At 35.0% G+C, this 15,898-nt stretch overlaps 2 protein-coding genes across 3 annotated transcripts; one reads left to right on the top strand and one right to left on the bottom strand.

The window, feature by feature from the left end:
* The first annotated feature begins 8,298 nt into the window (after nt 1-8,298).
* On the top strand, nt 8,299-12,011 carry LOC132177073 (protein CLAVATA3 INSENSITIVE RECEPTOR KINASE 5). Of its 2 annotated transcripts, XM_059589287.2 has the most exons (11): nt 8,299-8,765; nt 8,849-8,981; nt 9,102-9,173; nt 9,248-9,391; nt 9,468-9,539; nt 9,650-9,709; nt 9,797-9,894; nt 10,132-10,281; nt 10,378-10,716; nt 10,895-11,274; nt 11,344-12,011. In XM_059589287.2, exons 1-11 carry the CDS (start codon nt 8,666-8,668, stop codon nt 11,662-11,664), a joined length of 1,869 nt encoding a protein of 622 aa, XP_059445270.1. In that variant the 5' UTR covers nt 8,299-8,665; the 3' UTR covers nt 11,665-12,011. The 2 variants fall into 2 exon arrangements, with proteins under 2 accessions (XP_059445270.1, XP_059445271.1); XM_059589288.2 differs by lacking the exon at nt 10,132-10,281.
* Nucleotides 12,012-12,365: 354 nt separating this feature from the next.
* Nucleotides 12,366-14,829, bottom strand: LOC132178570 (F-box/RNI-like superfamily protein). Its single transcript, XM_059591012.2, has 4 exons — nt 14,718-14,829; nt 13,262-14,099; nt 12,992-13,150; nt 12,366-12,779 (listed from the first exon to the last, which is right to left on the bottom strand). Exons 2-4 carry the CDS (start codon nt 14,072-14,074, stop codon nt 12,477-12,479), a joined length of 1,275 nt encoding a protein of 424 aa, XP_059446995.2. The 5' UTR covers nt 14,075-14,099; nt 14,718-14,829; the 3' UTR covers nt 12,366-12,476.
* Between the last annotated feature and the right edge of the window lie 1,069 nt (nt 14,830-15,898).

Consider the following 15,898-nt stretch of genomic DNA (forward strand, 5'->3'; position numbering starts at 1 on the left):
AGGCTTAATACATTCAATATTTAATTAAAATGAAGGTGAATTCAAGAGTCAGGATTTTAACTCAAGATTTTCGCTTTGATACCACACATTAACATTTTGGAATAACCGATGATTTAGCATGGTATAAGAGTAAAAATCTTGAATTTGAACCTTGACTTACAATTTACCCTTATTTTTAGTTAAATATTGTACACGTTGAGCTGTTAAGGAACCAACAGAGTATGTTTTGAATTCACTCTTTGAATCCAAACAGATCTGAACCACTCTCTATCTTTCATGAGCTTCATTTATTAAGGAGAAGTTTGAATCCATATGTGAAGTGGAGTATTAAAAGAAACAAAAAGAAAGGAAAAAAAAAAAAAAAAAAAAATTGGGGGTGGCCGGCAGCCAACCCATGGGCAAAAGGGGTGGCTCGACCGCCCAAATGGGGGTGTTCAAGCCACCCCCAAACCCTTTGGCTGTGGTTTCAACCACCCCCAATTAGGGTATGGGGGGTGACTAGCCACCTCCATTAGGCCATGGGGTGGCTTGCCGTCCCCATTCCGGCCATTTTCGACCACCCCCAAATGGCCAATTTTGATTTTTTTTTTTTTTCTCATTTTTATCAAAAAAATAGGGGCTTTTTAGACTTTTCCTATCCTAAAAAATCACATGTTCTCCAAACAGTCAAAAAAGACGAAATTTTTAAACATAATTGCCACATTGCCAAAAAAAAATCTTTATGAAAATATATTGTCAATTTTTAAACATTGAAAATAGAATAAAAAAAAAAGGCTGACAACTTCCGGAGAGTAAATTATAATTTTCCCTTGAGATAAACTATTATTTAACCTATCTCTTGTGCTTGCCTTTTGAAGTGCGGGGAGCAGAGACTAATGTTGATACATATTAAAGCAATTCAGTTGGGTTCCTCGCTTTTGACATATTGTCTACCTTTTATTGTGTAGTTAGAGTCAGTGCAGGATTTGAGCAGATCTGCTCTGCCTCTACCGAAAAGCATTTCTTGAGGTGTTGTTCTATATACCATTTTTTTTTTCTTTCTTTTGGCAACTACTTTTTTTTTATTCTAACATTGACTTTCAACTAACGCCTTGATAAGTTATTTTGACTCCTTAAGATTTTAAACATAAGGAAATCATTTTAAGTAGAATAAAGAAATTAGACCTAGCTAGCTCCCTTTGAAATTCATAGTCTATTTAAAGTACTGCCGCATTGATTCTCTTTGTCCAACTTTGTATTTACAAAAATTTATAGAAAAAAGAAGTCACCTTAAAAAGTCAGCATGGATTATGTGTGCTTGATTTCCACTTAATGTCTCATTAATTAGTATATAATTGTCATCCAAGAAAAGATATACAATTGAGTCATTGGGGAGGATTGGCGCACATGAGAAGCATCTATTAATGCACTAATGGGAGAGGATCCAATTTCTCTCCAGTCTCCGGTCTCCACCTCTAATATTATATCATCAATTATTCTCATGCGCGCATTCTGAGTAATTCTATAAGTCACTCGATCTTATGTTATTTTTGTGTGTTTTCTAAAAATGATGTGGCTCTTAAAATCACAATTGAGTTTGTGATTGATCGTTATTGGATTTGATCAAATGATGAATTTAAATGCAGCCTCATTTTTAGAGGGATACAAAAGTGACACAAGATGGACTTCTAGAATTACTCGTACATTCTAGATATTGATCATTATTGTTAAATTACAAATTATCCCACAAGCTTAAATTGAGAATAATTAATGAATATAATTATCATTTTATAAATAATAGTATCGGCATTGGTACTTTTAAGGAGAAGCGCAAAATCAAAAAAGTTGATTGGAAGTTTTCAAAAAAAAAAAAAAAAAAGGTTGATTGGGTGTAGTCGAATTGAGTTGACCCGATGAAGCACGCATAAAGTATGTTCGGTGCGTGGATCTCACGTACAGACACTCCAATAGAACGAGGTAGCACTTGCAAGAATGTGGTGGCGCGACCGAACTATAGTTAGCACACGGAACCTCATAATTGGTTGCATTTTTCACATATCCACCAATTTGCAAGTAGCAAGCCAATTCAAGCAATCAAACTCTTTTTAAATGTATGAGGGTGGTGCGTGAAGACTAGAAGAACAATTTATGGTGGCGCGTGACGACGCGTGAGAGATTGGAAAAACTCCGTCTCACCTTGAAAGTGTAGACTAGCCCTCGAAGAAGTTTAGAAAATACCTAGAACATGCTTGAAAGAAAAGACTCGGCACAAGCGGTGAAAAGAGATTGTTTTAGATCAAAAAAATGTGAGTCTAATACCATGTTAAGTCATCGGAAATTTTAAAAGCGTAAATTAATAAAAAAATTATAAAACTAATTAATTTTGTTAATATTTAAAGAATATTATGGTGCAGTTGTAATATGCTTTGCACAAAAAAACTTGTTTAGGAGGGTGTCCTTAAAATAACAAGGGATTTAGAATAAGGTTTTTCCTTGATGCCCGATGATGTATGGATAAATGATAATGGATGCCAGGGTGTATTATCCCTATGCTCAAGTAGTGATTTACTTTGAATTCAACAGGATATTTAGTTGGAAATCTTTGTTAAGTTTGTCTGCTATTTACTTTATGACCATCCTTATCTTTTTCTTGATGCTTCCACTTACTTTCTCTAATGGTTCTAAAAGATGCTTAATCAAATAATTGATATAAGAATGGTGGAGAGAAAGAGAGATTAACAAAACACAGAGAATGTGGTTTACCACTAAAGGCTATATTTACAAAGTTTCACTAATTTTGAGAGAGATAATATAAGAAGTGTCAATAATACATTCGTACCAAATATGACCCCCAACTGGGTCAAAACACCAAATCGGCCCAAGCCTTTGCTCCATGGACTAAACCTAGGAAAAAGAAAAATTCCATTTAAAACTGTAGGGCTTCCAACATCGAACAAGGTCGAATACAAAATCCAGATAAAGTTTCCTCTAAAATCGTTTTGGAGCAATTTTCTCAAAACCATTAGGTAATAATATAAAAGAATATCATCTATATCTATCTTAAATCACAATTTAATAATCATGTGACTATTAACCGGATCATATGCTCATCTGTTAGTGACTGAAGGGATTATGTGCCTATCAAATAATGAGTCATGTGATCGATTGACAAACATGTGGATGATCTTCTAAATTGCTAATAATTTACATGAAATCTTCCAGAAAAGGTTTCGAGAAATTATTTTCCAATAAAGCCAAGAAAAGAAAAAGAAAACCAGTGGAAGCATATCTTCATTTTACACCATTTCCATGTCCTTTTCTTCGCCTTTTAACTATTTTCACCCTCACTTTTTGGTTGATGGGATTAAAAGTATTTGAAATATATAAGAGAGAGGTAGCAGCTGGTGACCATTACTTTCCCTCTTTTTATTGGGTGGTATTTAGGAGTGTAGAGAGAATGCTAAGGTCATGTATGCACCACAAAAAGAAAGAAAAAAGGTGGCTTTGCGTGTGAGTGAGGTATCCTAAGCTTTTGAAAAGAATCTATTCTGGCTTGGCTTATATGAAGAGACTACCAAACTGACCCTAAAGTAAGGACATTCAAACTTTAGGTGATCATGAAGCCAGCCGGCCCGTGAGAGAATCACTTCTTGTTGAACATCAACTTCTCTTTACAAAACCATAGATGGAGGAGAAGAAATCCAAAGGTAAATAATGGATTGGGATCTACAATCATATGTCCCAATGGTTAAGTCATTTGAGCAGATAATGTGAGATTTTATATGAAACCCATTTGCTTAAATAGGTGGTCGAACAACTCAAAGTTTATGGAGTTTTTTACGTTACCTATTCAAATGACTAGTAATTCAAACGAGTAATTAGTGTAGATATAGAATATTCTTTTTTTTTTCTTTTGGGAGGGAGAGTGGGAGTGGGAGTGTCGGTTGTCTTTGAGGGACAGAGGCAAAAGACAAAATCATGTGGGTAGTACAAATTGTTCAAAATAATGGCTCCTTCCTCCGTTCAAACAAACCTAGTGGGTGAAAAAGGAACAAAATGATTTCCTACTCATTTGAGGAACCCCCTATCTTCATTACGATTATGGTCAACTTCTCTTTAGCCATCCACTTGTTTGACTCCCTTTTGACTCCAAGACCTTGCTGGGAAATTTCCTTTTCTAATTGGCAACAGGTTTTGTTAATGGAGGAAAGAAGAGTTAAAAAAAAAAGGACCAAAAGTAGCAACTAAGTGCATGAAAGGAGCCAAAATAAAGTACTGAAATGGACAGGAAATGATACCATATCTATGTCAAAGGTCCTTAAAAAATACTAAAAAGAAAAAAGAAAAAAAAAAATCCACATAGTGGAAGGCTTATTGGTTGTGGGGGTGTGAAGGAAAGGGACAAGCTAATGTGGATGTACCCCACTACTCCAAGTGGCTTAGAAAAAAAAAAAAACCCTAACTATTCCAATTGCATTGGCCCCGAATCTTAGTGCTTATGTTAGATTTTCACCTACCAATTATCAACTTGTTCTAAAAAGTAGAAAAAAATTATAAAATTAGTCGATGTAGTTTACTTGATTTTCAATTAGTTTTTTATGGTATCAAAATAAATTTTAAGTCTCTGAGGTCTACCAAAAAGACAATTTGCTCTGTACAGTTAAATTTCATTATTAACTTAACAGATTTCGATAGTGTGATATGTTAGAGCTAATAAAATTGTGGGGTACATCAGTGAACATAATTTAATTGTAATAAGTCAGTTATTTTTTTTTGGCATACCTTTTCCTTTTGAGTTTATTTTGATACTGTAAAGAGCTAAATTGCAAATCAAGTAAACCATATAGGCTAATTTTGTATTTTTTTTTTCCTAAAAAGTAAGATGTAGACTTAAATCCTTGCTTTAATATTATATTAAATTATTACTTAATATTCTAATATTCTATCCTTTAGTTGTTATTATAAGAAGGGTAAAAGGTCGTAAGGGGACCAAACTTATTGTGAATTTACAACCCGGCCATAATACTTTCTTCGTTAGCTTTGATATGCAATTTTAACGCGCTTCAGAAGTGTTTGGTGTGTTCGGCTATCTTTTTCTATTGGGTTCCACCCAAACGCCACTGAACTTAAAATAGATTATTAATTATTATTATTATTATTATTATTATTTTATTTTTTTTACCCCTCCGAAGTACTTCATTGCAAAAAGTCTGAAATATTCGTTTCGGCCATATATAATGAGTAATTCAATTAGCTGAAAATCACGCCTTATGAAGTAAAAGTCATAAGTTCGAATCTCTCTCTCCGGACATGAAAAAAAAAGGTCTAAATATTCGATTCACAAAATATTATTAAATTGATCAATTCTTATAAATTTAAGCTTTTAAGAAAATTGATGGTTTGATATATTATCAAATTAGAGGTATTGAGTTCGAAATCCTATCTCCGTTATTCAATTCTTATTTCAATTAAATATACACGTGAAAAAGTGTTGAAGTATTGATTAAATTTACGTATTCCTATAAATTTAAGCTATTAAGATAAGTCGTGATTTAACATTAGTACATTTACTCCTCTATATATACCTGGTCTGCTGTCCATTCTTCAACAAAACTTTTATTTTTGTTTTTTCTTCTTATTCTCAAGACAAAAACATTGATAAAGAACTCAAAACTTAAAATACTACTTAAAACACAAACAATTTTCACATTTATGCCACGTAAAATAAAAAAACTTTTTCGGACCGAAAACAAAACACGTCAACAAACAGCAGCTAGAAGCTCTACTGCACTTGATTTAAGTACCAGGATGTAGAGCTAATGTTAATGTTGGGAACGTGATTATTCATAATCTTGAATAGGGTACTTAATTTCTTCTTTGTAAAGTGACATTCTTGAAAATTATCATAATCGATTTGATAGACTATTAGTGTAGTCTAATCGAGACTTGTCTTTCTCTTTAGTGTATGATATAAACTTAGAAGAGAAGAGACATATATAGAGGAAATTAATGATTTTCTCCATACTATTTCTCACGAGATTTTGATCCAAGATGTTTGGATTAGTGAATATATTGTGAAAGTATGTGATTATAAGAGTTGGTGTAGCCCTACAACAATACATTGTGTATTTATTTCAGGAAAATCATTGAGAAAGGGCCATACAATGTAGTAAATGTACTACAAAAATTGTACCTCTGTGTCAATAAGTGATCGAAACATGAAACAATGGGCAACTAATTAAATTCGGATAAAGATTCAGGGCAATACATATGTCCTATTATGGGTAGGGGTACATGAGTTGGGTCACCTGCTCAAATAAGACCCTTGCCTTATTGCAGTGTAACAAAATAATAGTATTGCACTTAATATTAATCACAAACTTTATGTCGGTTGGAGTTGTATGGCAGCCTCCAAAGGAAATATTATCATCTACATTTCAAATGAAATTTAGAGGAGCCGATTAGGTAAAAGATGAGGACAATTTTATCCCATTTTTAACATTTTTTTTTTTACCAACTAGATCTTTTCCATTTCAAATGAAATAGAGATGATCTTTTTTCCTTTGAAGACCGTTCATGGTGACCGTTGCGCAGGTCAATGAAGGTTTATAGCAGCCATCACAAGATTGTTGAAAGTTCCTAACAATTGTTGTGGGGTAGTTGAAAGTGTGCAACAACAGTTATGTTCAGACGTTTATAGTAATTATTTTTGAACAAGTTTGGAAGAAATTTCCTTCAACCTACTCTAATAAATAACAAGTATCATTCAACATTTTTAGGTTTTTAAAAGATTAATGTTTGAGTTTCTAGATTAGTGAAATGACAATAAATGACGATTAAAATATTAAAGAAAACATGTTAAAGATGACACTTGGTACTTGTTAGACTCGATTGAAGGAAATTTCCTAAAAAAAAAAAAAAAAAAGATTTATTAACTATTAATAATGGGCTTACATTTAAAAATCCGTTTAAATAACTGATATTTGAAAAAATAAAATAAAATAAATCAGTGTTTGAGTAGGGAACAAAGTATAAAAAAGGTTATAAGTTATAACCAGGCAGACTCATGTGGACTCCGTAACCGCGACATGGGCATTAAAAGGTCTGTGCCCAAACACACACTAAATAGTCTAAATCGCTTGTGAAGTTAAAAGCCTTATTCAGTGGTAATCAAACCCTAGTTAGCTTTATGTCTGATCACAAACGACATCCATCCATGATCCATCCGATCCACTTTACTTTCATTGATGATCATGGAAAAGCAGCAGGCAATCGGTCCAAATGAACGTTTGAAACATCAAGTCAACGGCTCTATGGGCCTACATTGCACGTGCACCTATGTACAAGCTATAATCAGGGTGGTGCCTGAATTATATTATTTGCAAGAGTGGGACCGTCCGACCAAACATCAGAGTGGGACCCCAGCATCCACTTTGGTGTTTATCATGCACACTATAACACTGTTTTCCAGCAAAGAGTATTACCGTCAGTTCTTCATCAGACAGCTATAAATGCGACAGGTGTACTAGTATCTCACTTGATATTTAGGACCCACAAAGAGAGAGAGAGAGAGAGAGAGAGTGACCATCAGTTCAGGCATCAGCTTTTGCTTTTTAAAGTTTTGCTGCTTTTGATTGTTCATTGGATGGACTGTCCCTTGAACGTGGAGCCAGTGTTTAGATAATCGCAGGAAAAGTAATAAAAAAAAGGTTAATCGAATGTGAGAAATAATTGGCACAACTAAGATCTCACGAGGAGCCATTACATCATCTAACTCAACCTCAATCCCTCAAGATTCTCACTTATTATTATTAAAAACCCTTAAGAGTTTAAAATACAAGGAATGTGTTGTACATGTATAATAAAATTGCTAACCTCAGGGAATGTTGGATTCCCAAAGGCCACAGTAGTAGAAGGCAAACCAAAGCAACTAGCTTTTTCCCATCTTCGAGAATTTCTTTAGTTGGATTGCTGACAAGATTGAATTTTTATTTTGGGTATTTTTTATTTTTATATTCTGTAATTAGTTCCCTACTTCCTGTTCTTATTCATTACAAAAAAAGGAAACCAAAGCAATCCCAACACAAGTTTGGAGTCTGCCTACACCTCTGTCTAGCTGACACCAAAACTGTCCGACCTCACAAAGTAATTCTTGCTCCAGTTGTCGTATTATATATTCTATAGTGCTTATGAGTGAATATTTCATTTGATCTACATTATAAATCCAGGTGATGGTGAATGGAAAAGTTTCCACTCCCCAGCACCTTTTTCTTTTTCGTTAAAAAAAAAAAAAATCCATGATTGAAGGTATTTTCTTTTTCAATCATCTTTTTCGCGTGTATCTAGATATGGCTAATATGGCTCTTAGCTTTTATATATTCTTTTCTCCACTTTGCTAAACCGGCAGCACGCGTGTTTAGTTCCCCTTGGCCTTCACACTCCCAAACTTCTCTGGTTTTTGTTCTGAGAGAAGGTGTGACTGGGGATTGCTGGAATGGGAATCCTGAGCAGTTGCAGTGGTTGGCTTCTGATGTAAATATTACATGCAAAAAAAGAAAAAGCAGCTGAAGATTGATTGTGTTTACTTGTTCAAACCATCCCTAACGGCTCTTTTACCTGCTTCCTTGTTAGAAAGGAAAAGCTGATTTTGGCATCTGGGTTCCTAGTCTTTTGCACTTTCTATTCAATGGAAAAGAGAGTGGGTGCTCTTTTGTGCTGTTTGGCTTTCTTATGCTTATGGGCGCCCGCAACTGGTTTGCTTTCTGCTAAAGGCATCAACTATGAAGGTAACTGGAGCTCTTTCTCAAGTTTAAAGCTTTCCAGCTGAATAAATTTGAATGGTCTTTCACAATTCTTATAAATTTTGCAGTGATAGCTTTGATGGAAATAAAACAGTCTCTGAACGATCCTCGTGAAGTTCTTCAGAATTGGGATGACACTGCTGTGGATCCATGTAGCTGGACTATGGTCACTTGTTCTCCTGATGGTTTGGTCATTGGGCTGTAAGTAGAAATATATCAAACCATGCAAGTAATTTGGAACTTGATGAAAAGTCTCTCTGCTACAAATATTTTTTTTTAAAAATATTGTTTTTGAATTAGATGAAATTGGTTTTGGTGCAGAGGAACTCCAAGCCAGGACTTGTCTGGAACTCTGTCACCAAGCATCAGCAACTTGACAAATCTACAGATTATGTAAGTAAACCAGCATATTAAGAAAGTGTGAAATATTCAGCATGGAGTTTCTTACTAGAGGAGTTTTCTTGCAGACTCCTGCAAAATAACAATATATCTGGACCAATCCCCTCTGAGCTTGGGAGACTCCAAAAGCTTAAAACACTTGATCTTTCTAATAACTTCTTTTCCGGTCAACTTCCCAATACTCTTGTCCACCTGAAAGGCCTCCAATACCTGTAAGTGAAATTTAAACATGGCTTTAACAGTCTCTTACTGGTATAAATCTAATAGTGGGATTTCAATGCTGATCAGGCGGCTAAACAACAATAATCTCTCTGGAGCAATTCCTCTAGCTTTGGCAAACATGACCCAGCTTGCTTTTCTGTAGTTCTCTTCATACCTTGTTCTTTATTGATAATTATATTTGTGTCATGAATTTTATGTGATTATATATATCTGAATAAGAGATTTATGTGGTTTGTTTAATGTTCTAGGGATCTGTCTTATAACAATTTGAGTGGTCCTGTACCCAGGTCGCATAGTAAGACATTCAAGTAAGTCACTCTGAAAATGTTTCTGTTTCCCTCTTCAGAACATTCAACTTTTCTTTGTCTAATTATTTTTTCTTTTGCCTGATGCAGTGTTGCTGGAAACCCTTTGATATGTGCCGCCGGAACAGAGAACGATGGCTGCGTGACACCATCGCCGCCACCTTCTTATACCTCGAATATTTCACAAAGTAATGAAGAGTTCCTGCTTGTTGCAAGTTTGTTCAATTTTGTTCAAACCTTTACACCTTATAATACAAATACTTGTTGCCGTGTTCTTTATCCTTTATTGCGTTTTCTTCTTTCTTCTTTATCCTATGTGATATCCCCTGCTTTAAGATTACGTTTCGAAATTCAATTGAGTTTCCCACATACAGTTTTCTTGCTATTATTCTGACCCTTTTTCTTTTCTTCCCATGATTCTTTAGACTCTCGACCTTCTGGAAAAAGTAAAAGCCAGAAAATTGCCTTAGCCTTTGGCTCAAGCCTAGGGTGTATCTGCCTGTTAATTCTTGGGTTTGGTTTCCTTCTTTGGTGGAGGCAACGACGCAACCAGCAAATATTCTTTGATGTTTATGGTTAGTAAGATACATATGTATCTTTTCAAACATATAAAGCAGTAGCAGACAGAATCAAATTAGTATGTATTTTATTAATACTCTGTTAAATTTCAGAACACCATGAAGAACTTTGCCTAGGAAACTTGAAGAAATTTCAGTTTAAAGAATTACAAATTGCTACAAACAACTTCAGCAGCAAGAACATGATCGGCAAGGGTGGTTTCGGCAATGTGTACAAAGGCTATCTTCAAGATGGTACAACAGTAGCTGTGAAAAGGCTCAAAGACGGAAATGCCACTGGGGGTGAGATCCAATTTCAAACTGAAGTTGAGATGATCAGCCTAGCAGTGCACCGGAATCTCCTCCGCCTCTACGGGTTTTGTATGACAGCCACAGAGAGGCTTTTGGTTTACCCATACATGTCAAATGGGAGCGTTGCTTCCCGTCTCAAAGGTACATTAGGATTAGAGTAAGTCATGATTGTTTTACAACTAAGATGACGTGGTAGTGAAAATTAGTCTTCCGTGTGATCATCACCTTGGTTGGGGTGTAATCCAATTGCAAACTCTTTTTGATCTTCTATCTCCAGCTTGAGCATATAACAATGATGATCATCTTTTCTCCATTGCAGCAAAACCAGCTCTGGATTGGGGTACAAGGAAAAGAATTGCCTTGGGAGCTGCAAGGGGTTTGTTATACTTGCACGAACAGTGTGATCCCAAGATAATTCACAGAGATGTGAAAGCTGCAAATATATTGCTTGATGACTACTGCGAGGCTGTGGTAGGAGATTTTGGACTGGCAAAGCTGTTGGATCACCAAGATTCACACGTGACAACAGCTGTGAGAGGAACTGTGGGGCACATAGCTCCAGAGTATCTCTCAACTGGCCAATCTTCTGAGAAAACAGATGTTTTTGGGTTTGGGATCCTTCTGCTTGAATTAATATCTGGTCAAAGAGCTTTAGAGTTTGGCAAAGCGTCAAACCAGAAAGGAGCCATGCTTGACTGGGTAAGACAACCGCTCATTTATTGTGTAGACAGTAGAGACATTATCTAATTCATGACACAATAATTGCAGGTGAAGGAAATTCATCAGGAAAGAAAGCTTGATATACTGGTTGACAAGGACCTGACAAACAACTATGATCGAATAGAGCTTGAAGAAATGGTTCGAGTGGCTTTGTTGTGCACCCAGTACCTTCCAAGTCGTAGACCAAAGATGTCTGAAGTGGTCCGGATGCTGGAAGGAGATGGGCTTGCAGAGAAGTGGGAAGCTTCTCATAAAGCTGAATCAACCAGAGGCAGAGCCAATGAATTCTCCTCTTCGGAGAGATACTCAGATCTTACTGATGACTCTTCCTTGCTTGTCCAAGCAATGGAGCTCTCTGGACCCAGGTGACATGACAAATGACGTGGTTGTGAAAAATGAGACCAACCCAATTATACAATAATATGAGTGAAAAATCCCTGTCAAAATGAGTTTGCTGTATATTAGATTGATATTGAATCCTCAAGGAATTGTGTTCATTTCTGACTGTACAGAATCTGACGTTTAGGTGAGTGTTACATGTCCTTCTGTTTCTGCTGTGTGAAGAAATTTTTCGGGCAAATGTCATAGTGAGGGTGTTGAACTTGTAAGAATAATGAATTTGTTTGTTTTAATAGCATTTTGAATCCCAGAAGGAGAGTCATTACTCTGTTCCCACGGGAATTGGGATGCTTCTACTTCTAAAAATCTTATATCAACTTCAAGGTTTCTTTCCAGCAATTACATGACTGGATTATGTTATAAATACTTTTGTAGGAAAAAGTACAAAATATCTCGCTCAAACTAACACTCAATTTGCAATGTCTTTGAACTAAAAATTAGCAATAACGTCCCCAAGGGGTAACTCAATCGGCTGAGACTAGTTCGAATTTCCCTCCCCTCCTCTTGTGTGACATGTCAAAAAAAAAAAAAAAATTAGCAATGAAAAGTCTTACCTGTTTCAAGATAAATAAGGTAAAAGATCTATATAATTAATAACTTTTGGGCTATTAGATTTAACTTTTATCTTCAATAGCAACAATCATGCAAATACAGTCAATGATTTAATTGGATACTAAATTTGTTTGTTATTTCACAATAAATAGTTACACATAAATGTAACGGGAACAAACTACCAAAAGAATTGAGAACGAAAGGAACTTTACAGTAGATGCGTTTAATGTTTATCCTTGCATGAATAAAATTTCTGCTCGAGCAGAAGCCCTTCGAAACCTCACCAACTCAATCAACATATTCAATCTTCCATCCGTAACAAATGGACAAGGCATGATACTCATTATCTCGAGCACTGGAGAATTTTCAAGCAAAAACTTGATGAATTCCATCTCATGTCGTACACCAGACATCTCTGTCATCTTCACAACTTTAAGTCTCTCAAACAAGCAATGCGAAAGGAATTCTTTCTCCCAAAAATCCAAATCAGTGGCTTCTATAGCAGCAAGCGTGTTTGAGGTTGCGGAACCACCCTAATGAACATTAATTGATAGAAAACATGATGGCCGTAATCTTAACTCTTGAAAGCAAAACAAAAGTTATTCAAAACAAAGCTAATGCATTCACCAAATAAAGCTTCAATATGTTGAAAGTAATCTTAACTCTTGAAAGCAAAACAAAAGTTATTCAAAACAAAGCTAATGCATTCACCAAATAAAGCTTCAATATGTTGAAAATAGCTTACCGAGATTCGAAGTTCCTTCAAGTTCTGCGCATTCGTAATCAAGCGAAGAACAACAAGCATCTCTTTCATATCTTCAAAGCTTACCTGACATAATTCGATAATCTTCAAATGGCTATATGTAATTGCAAGTCTTTCTGGGTCACCACCTATACTCAAGAACTAGAGACAGGAAAAAAGTTAAGATAGTTATGCATACAGAACTACAATGGAGACCTCAGAACAGCGCGGAGGAAGATCCAGTAAACACACAAAAACATGACATAGAATTACCTTTGTGAAGTAAATACGCCCAATGAGCCTCTCAAGATGAGGTACACCACCAAGAAGCTTGATAAAATTGCAAACTGAACTTTGCTCCATGTGTTCGGCAATGTCCTCAGTCATATACATAGCAGCAGACATTGAAACAAGAAGAGGAGTATTTTCAAGACATATGTCTTTGAATTCACCTTCAAGGCACAAGTATTTGAGATTTGGGGCACGAATATTAAGAGTTGAACTATCAGAGTATGACAGCGATAGATTCTCAAGAAGAGGGCAACTAGAAATAAGACTTTCAATTGCATCCGAGATGCCAAAAACTTGGTAAAGATTAAGGGTCTTCAAATACAAGAAGCCCTTAAAAGTAGGAGGCGGATCCAGTTCACAACGAACCAGCTCCAGACGAGTTAGTTTTTTACAATTAAAAAGACATGAAGGTATCCGAATCCACTCGCTTTCTCCCAATTCAAGAACCAATTCTTTTATATCTTTCCTTGAAAGGAAAAGTATCCATTGATCTATATCAGGACAGCTCTGCAAGTCTGAAGTGCAAAGCTGGAACTTGTGGATTGGTCCTTGGTGGAGAAATAGAGCCCGAGTAATAAAATTAATTAACTTGTGCTCAATAAGAGCTCGGTCATTGCATACAGTTACACATTCTTCATCAAATACAAGATGAGTGAGTGTAGCCCATCTATACCTCCATTTGCTTGATAAAACACTTGTTCTTACCGCATCTCTTATTGGTAGCCGTGTGAGAATGCTCTCTATAATGCTTTGAGGCAGATCGCTGATCAAATCCAGACTTGAAAAATCACCCATTTGCGCATCTCAGATAGGAGGAGGGCTGCAGAGAAATCCAACACAACGTCTAAGCAATTGAAAACTTAACTCAGAAAAAATCAAATGCCACCGTTATATTTTCATCATCTTCCACATTTTAGAACAAAATAAAAAATTGAAGGAAACCCATAATGTCTCTTCTAATAATATTACACATGTTTATGAAGAAAATCAAACAGAACATAAAATTCCAAATCTTGTATTTTGCATCATCAGAATCCAAGGAAGCAAAATGCCATTACTCAGCTGTCCCTGATATAACCATTTGATTGCAAGTTGAGGTGAGATTTAACAGAGAAATGGGTAACCAAAATCACCACGAGCACACAATACAAACAAGCTCCTTTTTCGTTTCTTCCCCCTCCAATTTTTCTCAGCAACCAAAAAGAGGGTTTGCTACAATATTTGTAATTCCATCTAAACGTGCTATCAATTTCTTTCAAATTTTAGTTCAGAACAACAAAAAAAAAAAAAAAAAAAAAACCCCAATACAACTAGAATCAAATAATAAACAAAACGAAGCACAAATATCCAAAATTCAGGTGGGAGCGATATAAAATTTTTTACATGAAAAGTACTAACAAAACTTTGATTTATGTAACCGGAAAAAGGAAATAAATACCCTGATTGGAAGATGGACCTGAGGCTCCTGATCCTCTCTTTCTTCTACATCTTATGAAAAATGTGAAATTTCTTTGGCGAAAGCAATGGGGAATTTCTACCCAACGGCGAAAGGAAAGTGAGAAGAGGTGTGGAACGTCATAAATAAAATATAAGAAGTTTCATTTTGCACCGCTAGACTGCAAGTCGTTTTCCCTTTGCTCCCCAAACTTTTTCTCTTATGTTTTTGTGTTAAAAAAGAAAATTCTGTTCTACATATTAGTTAAATAATCTATTAATTTTATTTATATATAAACTCCAGAGCAGTCTACTTGTCCTTTAGGATACTTAAATAATAAGCCTCAAAGTTTAATGTCTGTTTCAAATTGACCCTTGATATTTCAATTGTGTCAATATTAAAAATACAATTTTAATAAATTCATTGCATATAAATTCTTATATATTAAGTAAACCACCCAAAACTCCTTTTATTAAGACAGTTTGACCAAAATAATAATAATAATAATAATAATGCAAAATCATTATCCTATTGTGCTTGTTTTGTATGCCTTTATTTATTATTATTATTATTTTTTTTTCACGTTTGACAAGTATTCAATTCCTTAATAATAAACTTGAGTTATAAAAGTCTAGCAAAATAACTATGATTAAAGATGAAAATAATGGCTTATTTATCGTCTTTTGTTTTCTTAAAAGACTTTTATTAATAAATCACTAGTTCGAGTTTTCCTCTTCATACGTGTTAAAAAAAAAAAAAAAAAAACATTTCTTAGAAAAGTTAAGTACAAACAGTTTTACCAACGTGAAAAATTGCATAAATATGAGTACTTTGAGAAATGAAATAAAAAAGAGAATATTCTATCTGAATATGAAGAAGAACAAAGCACAGCAATTTTTGCTAAAAAGAAATAACATTTCAATTAAAAATAGAAACTACACTAAGTAGATAAATGAGAAAACCTCTTTCAAGAGAAGTAACTCATCTTGCTAGTCTTCTTGAAAACATTGATTTTTTTTTGGGGGGGTTAAGTTTTATATCCAAATAAAAAACTATACATCCTCAAGAGGTAGCTCAATCGGTTGGGACCACGTATAATAAAGCGGATGTCACTAGTTCGAATCCCCCTTCCCCCTCTTGTGCGGACATGTCAAAAAAATAAAATAAAAAACTATACAAAGGCA

The sequence above is a fragment of the Corylus avellana genome, chromosome 4 (assembly GCF_965113065.1).
Source record: "Corylus avellana chromosome 4, dhCorAvel1.hap1.2, whole genome shotgun sequence".
Lineage (NCBI taxonomy): Eukaryota > Viridiplantae > Streptophyta > Magnoliopsida > Fagales > Betulaceae > Corylus > Corylus avellana.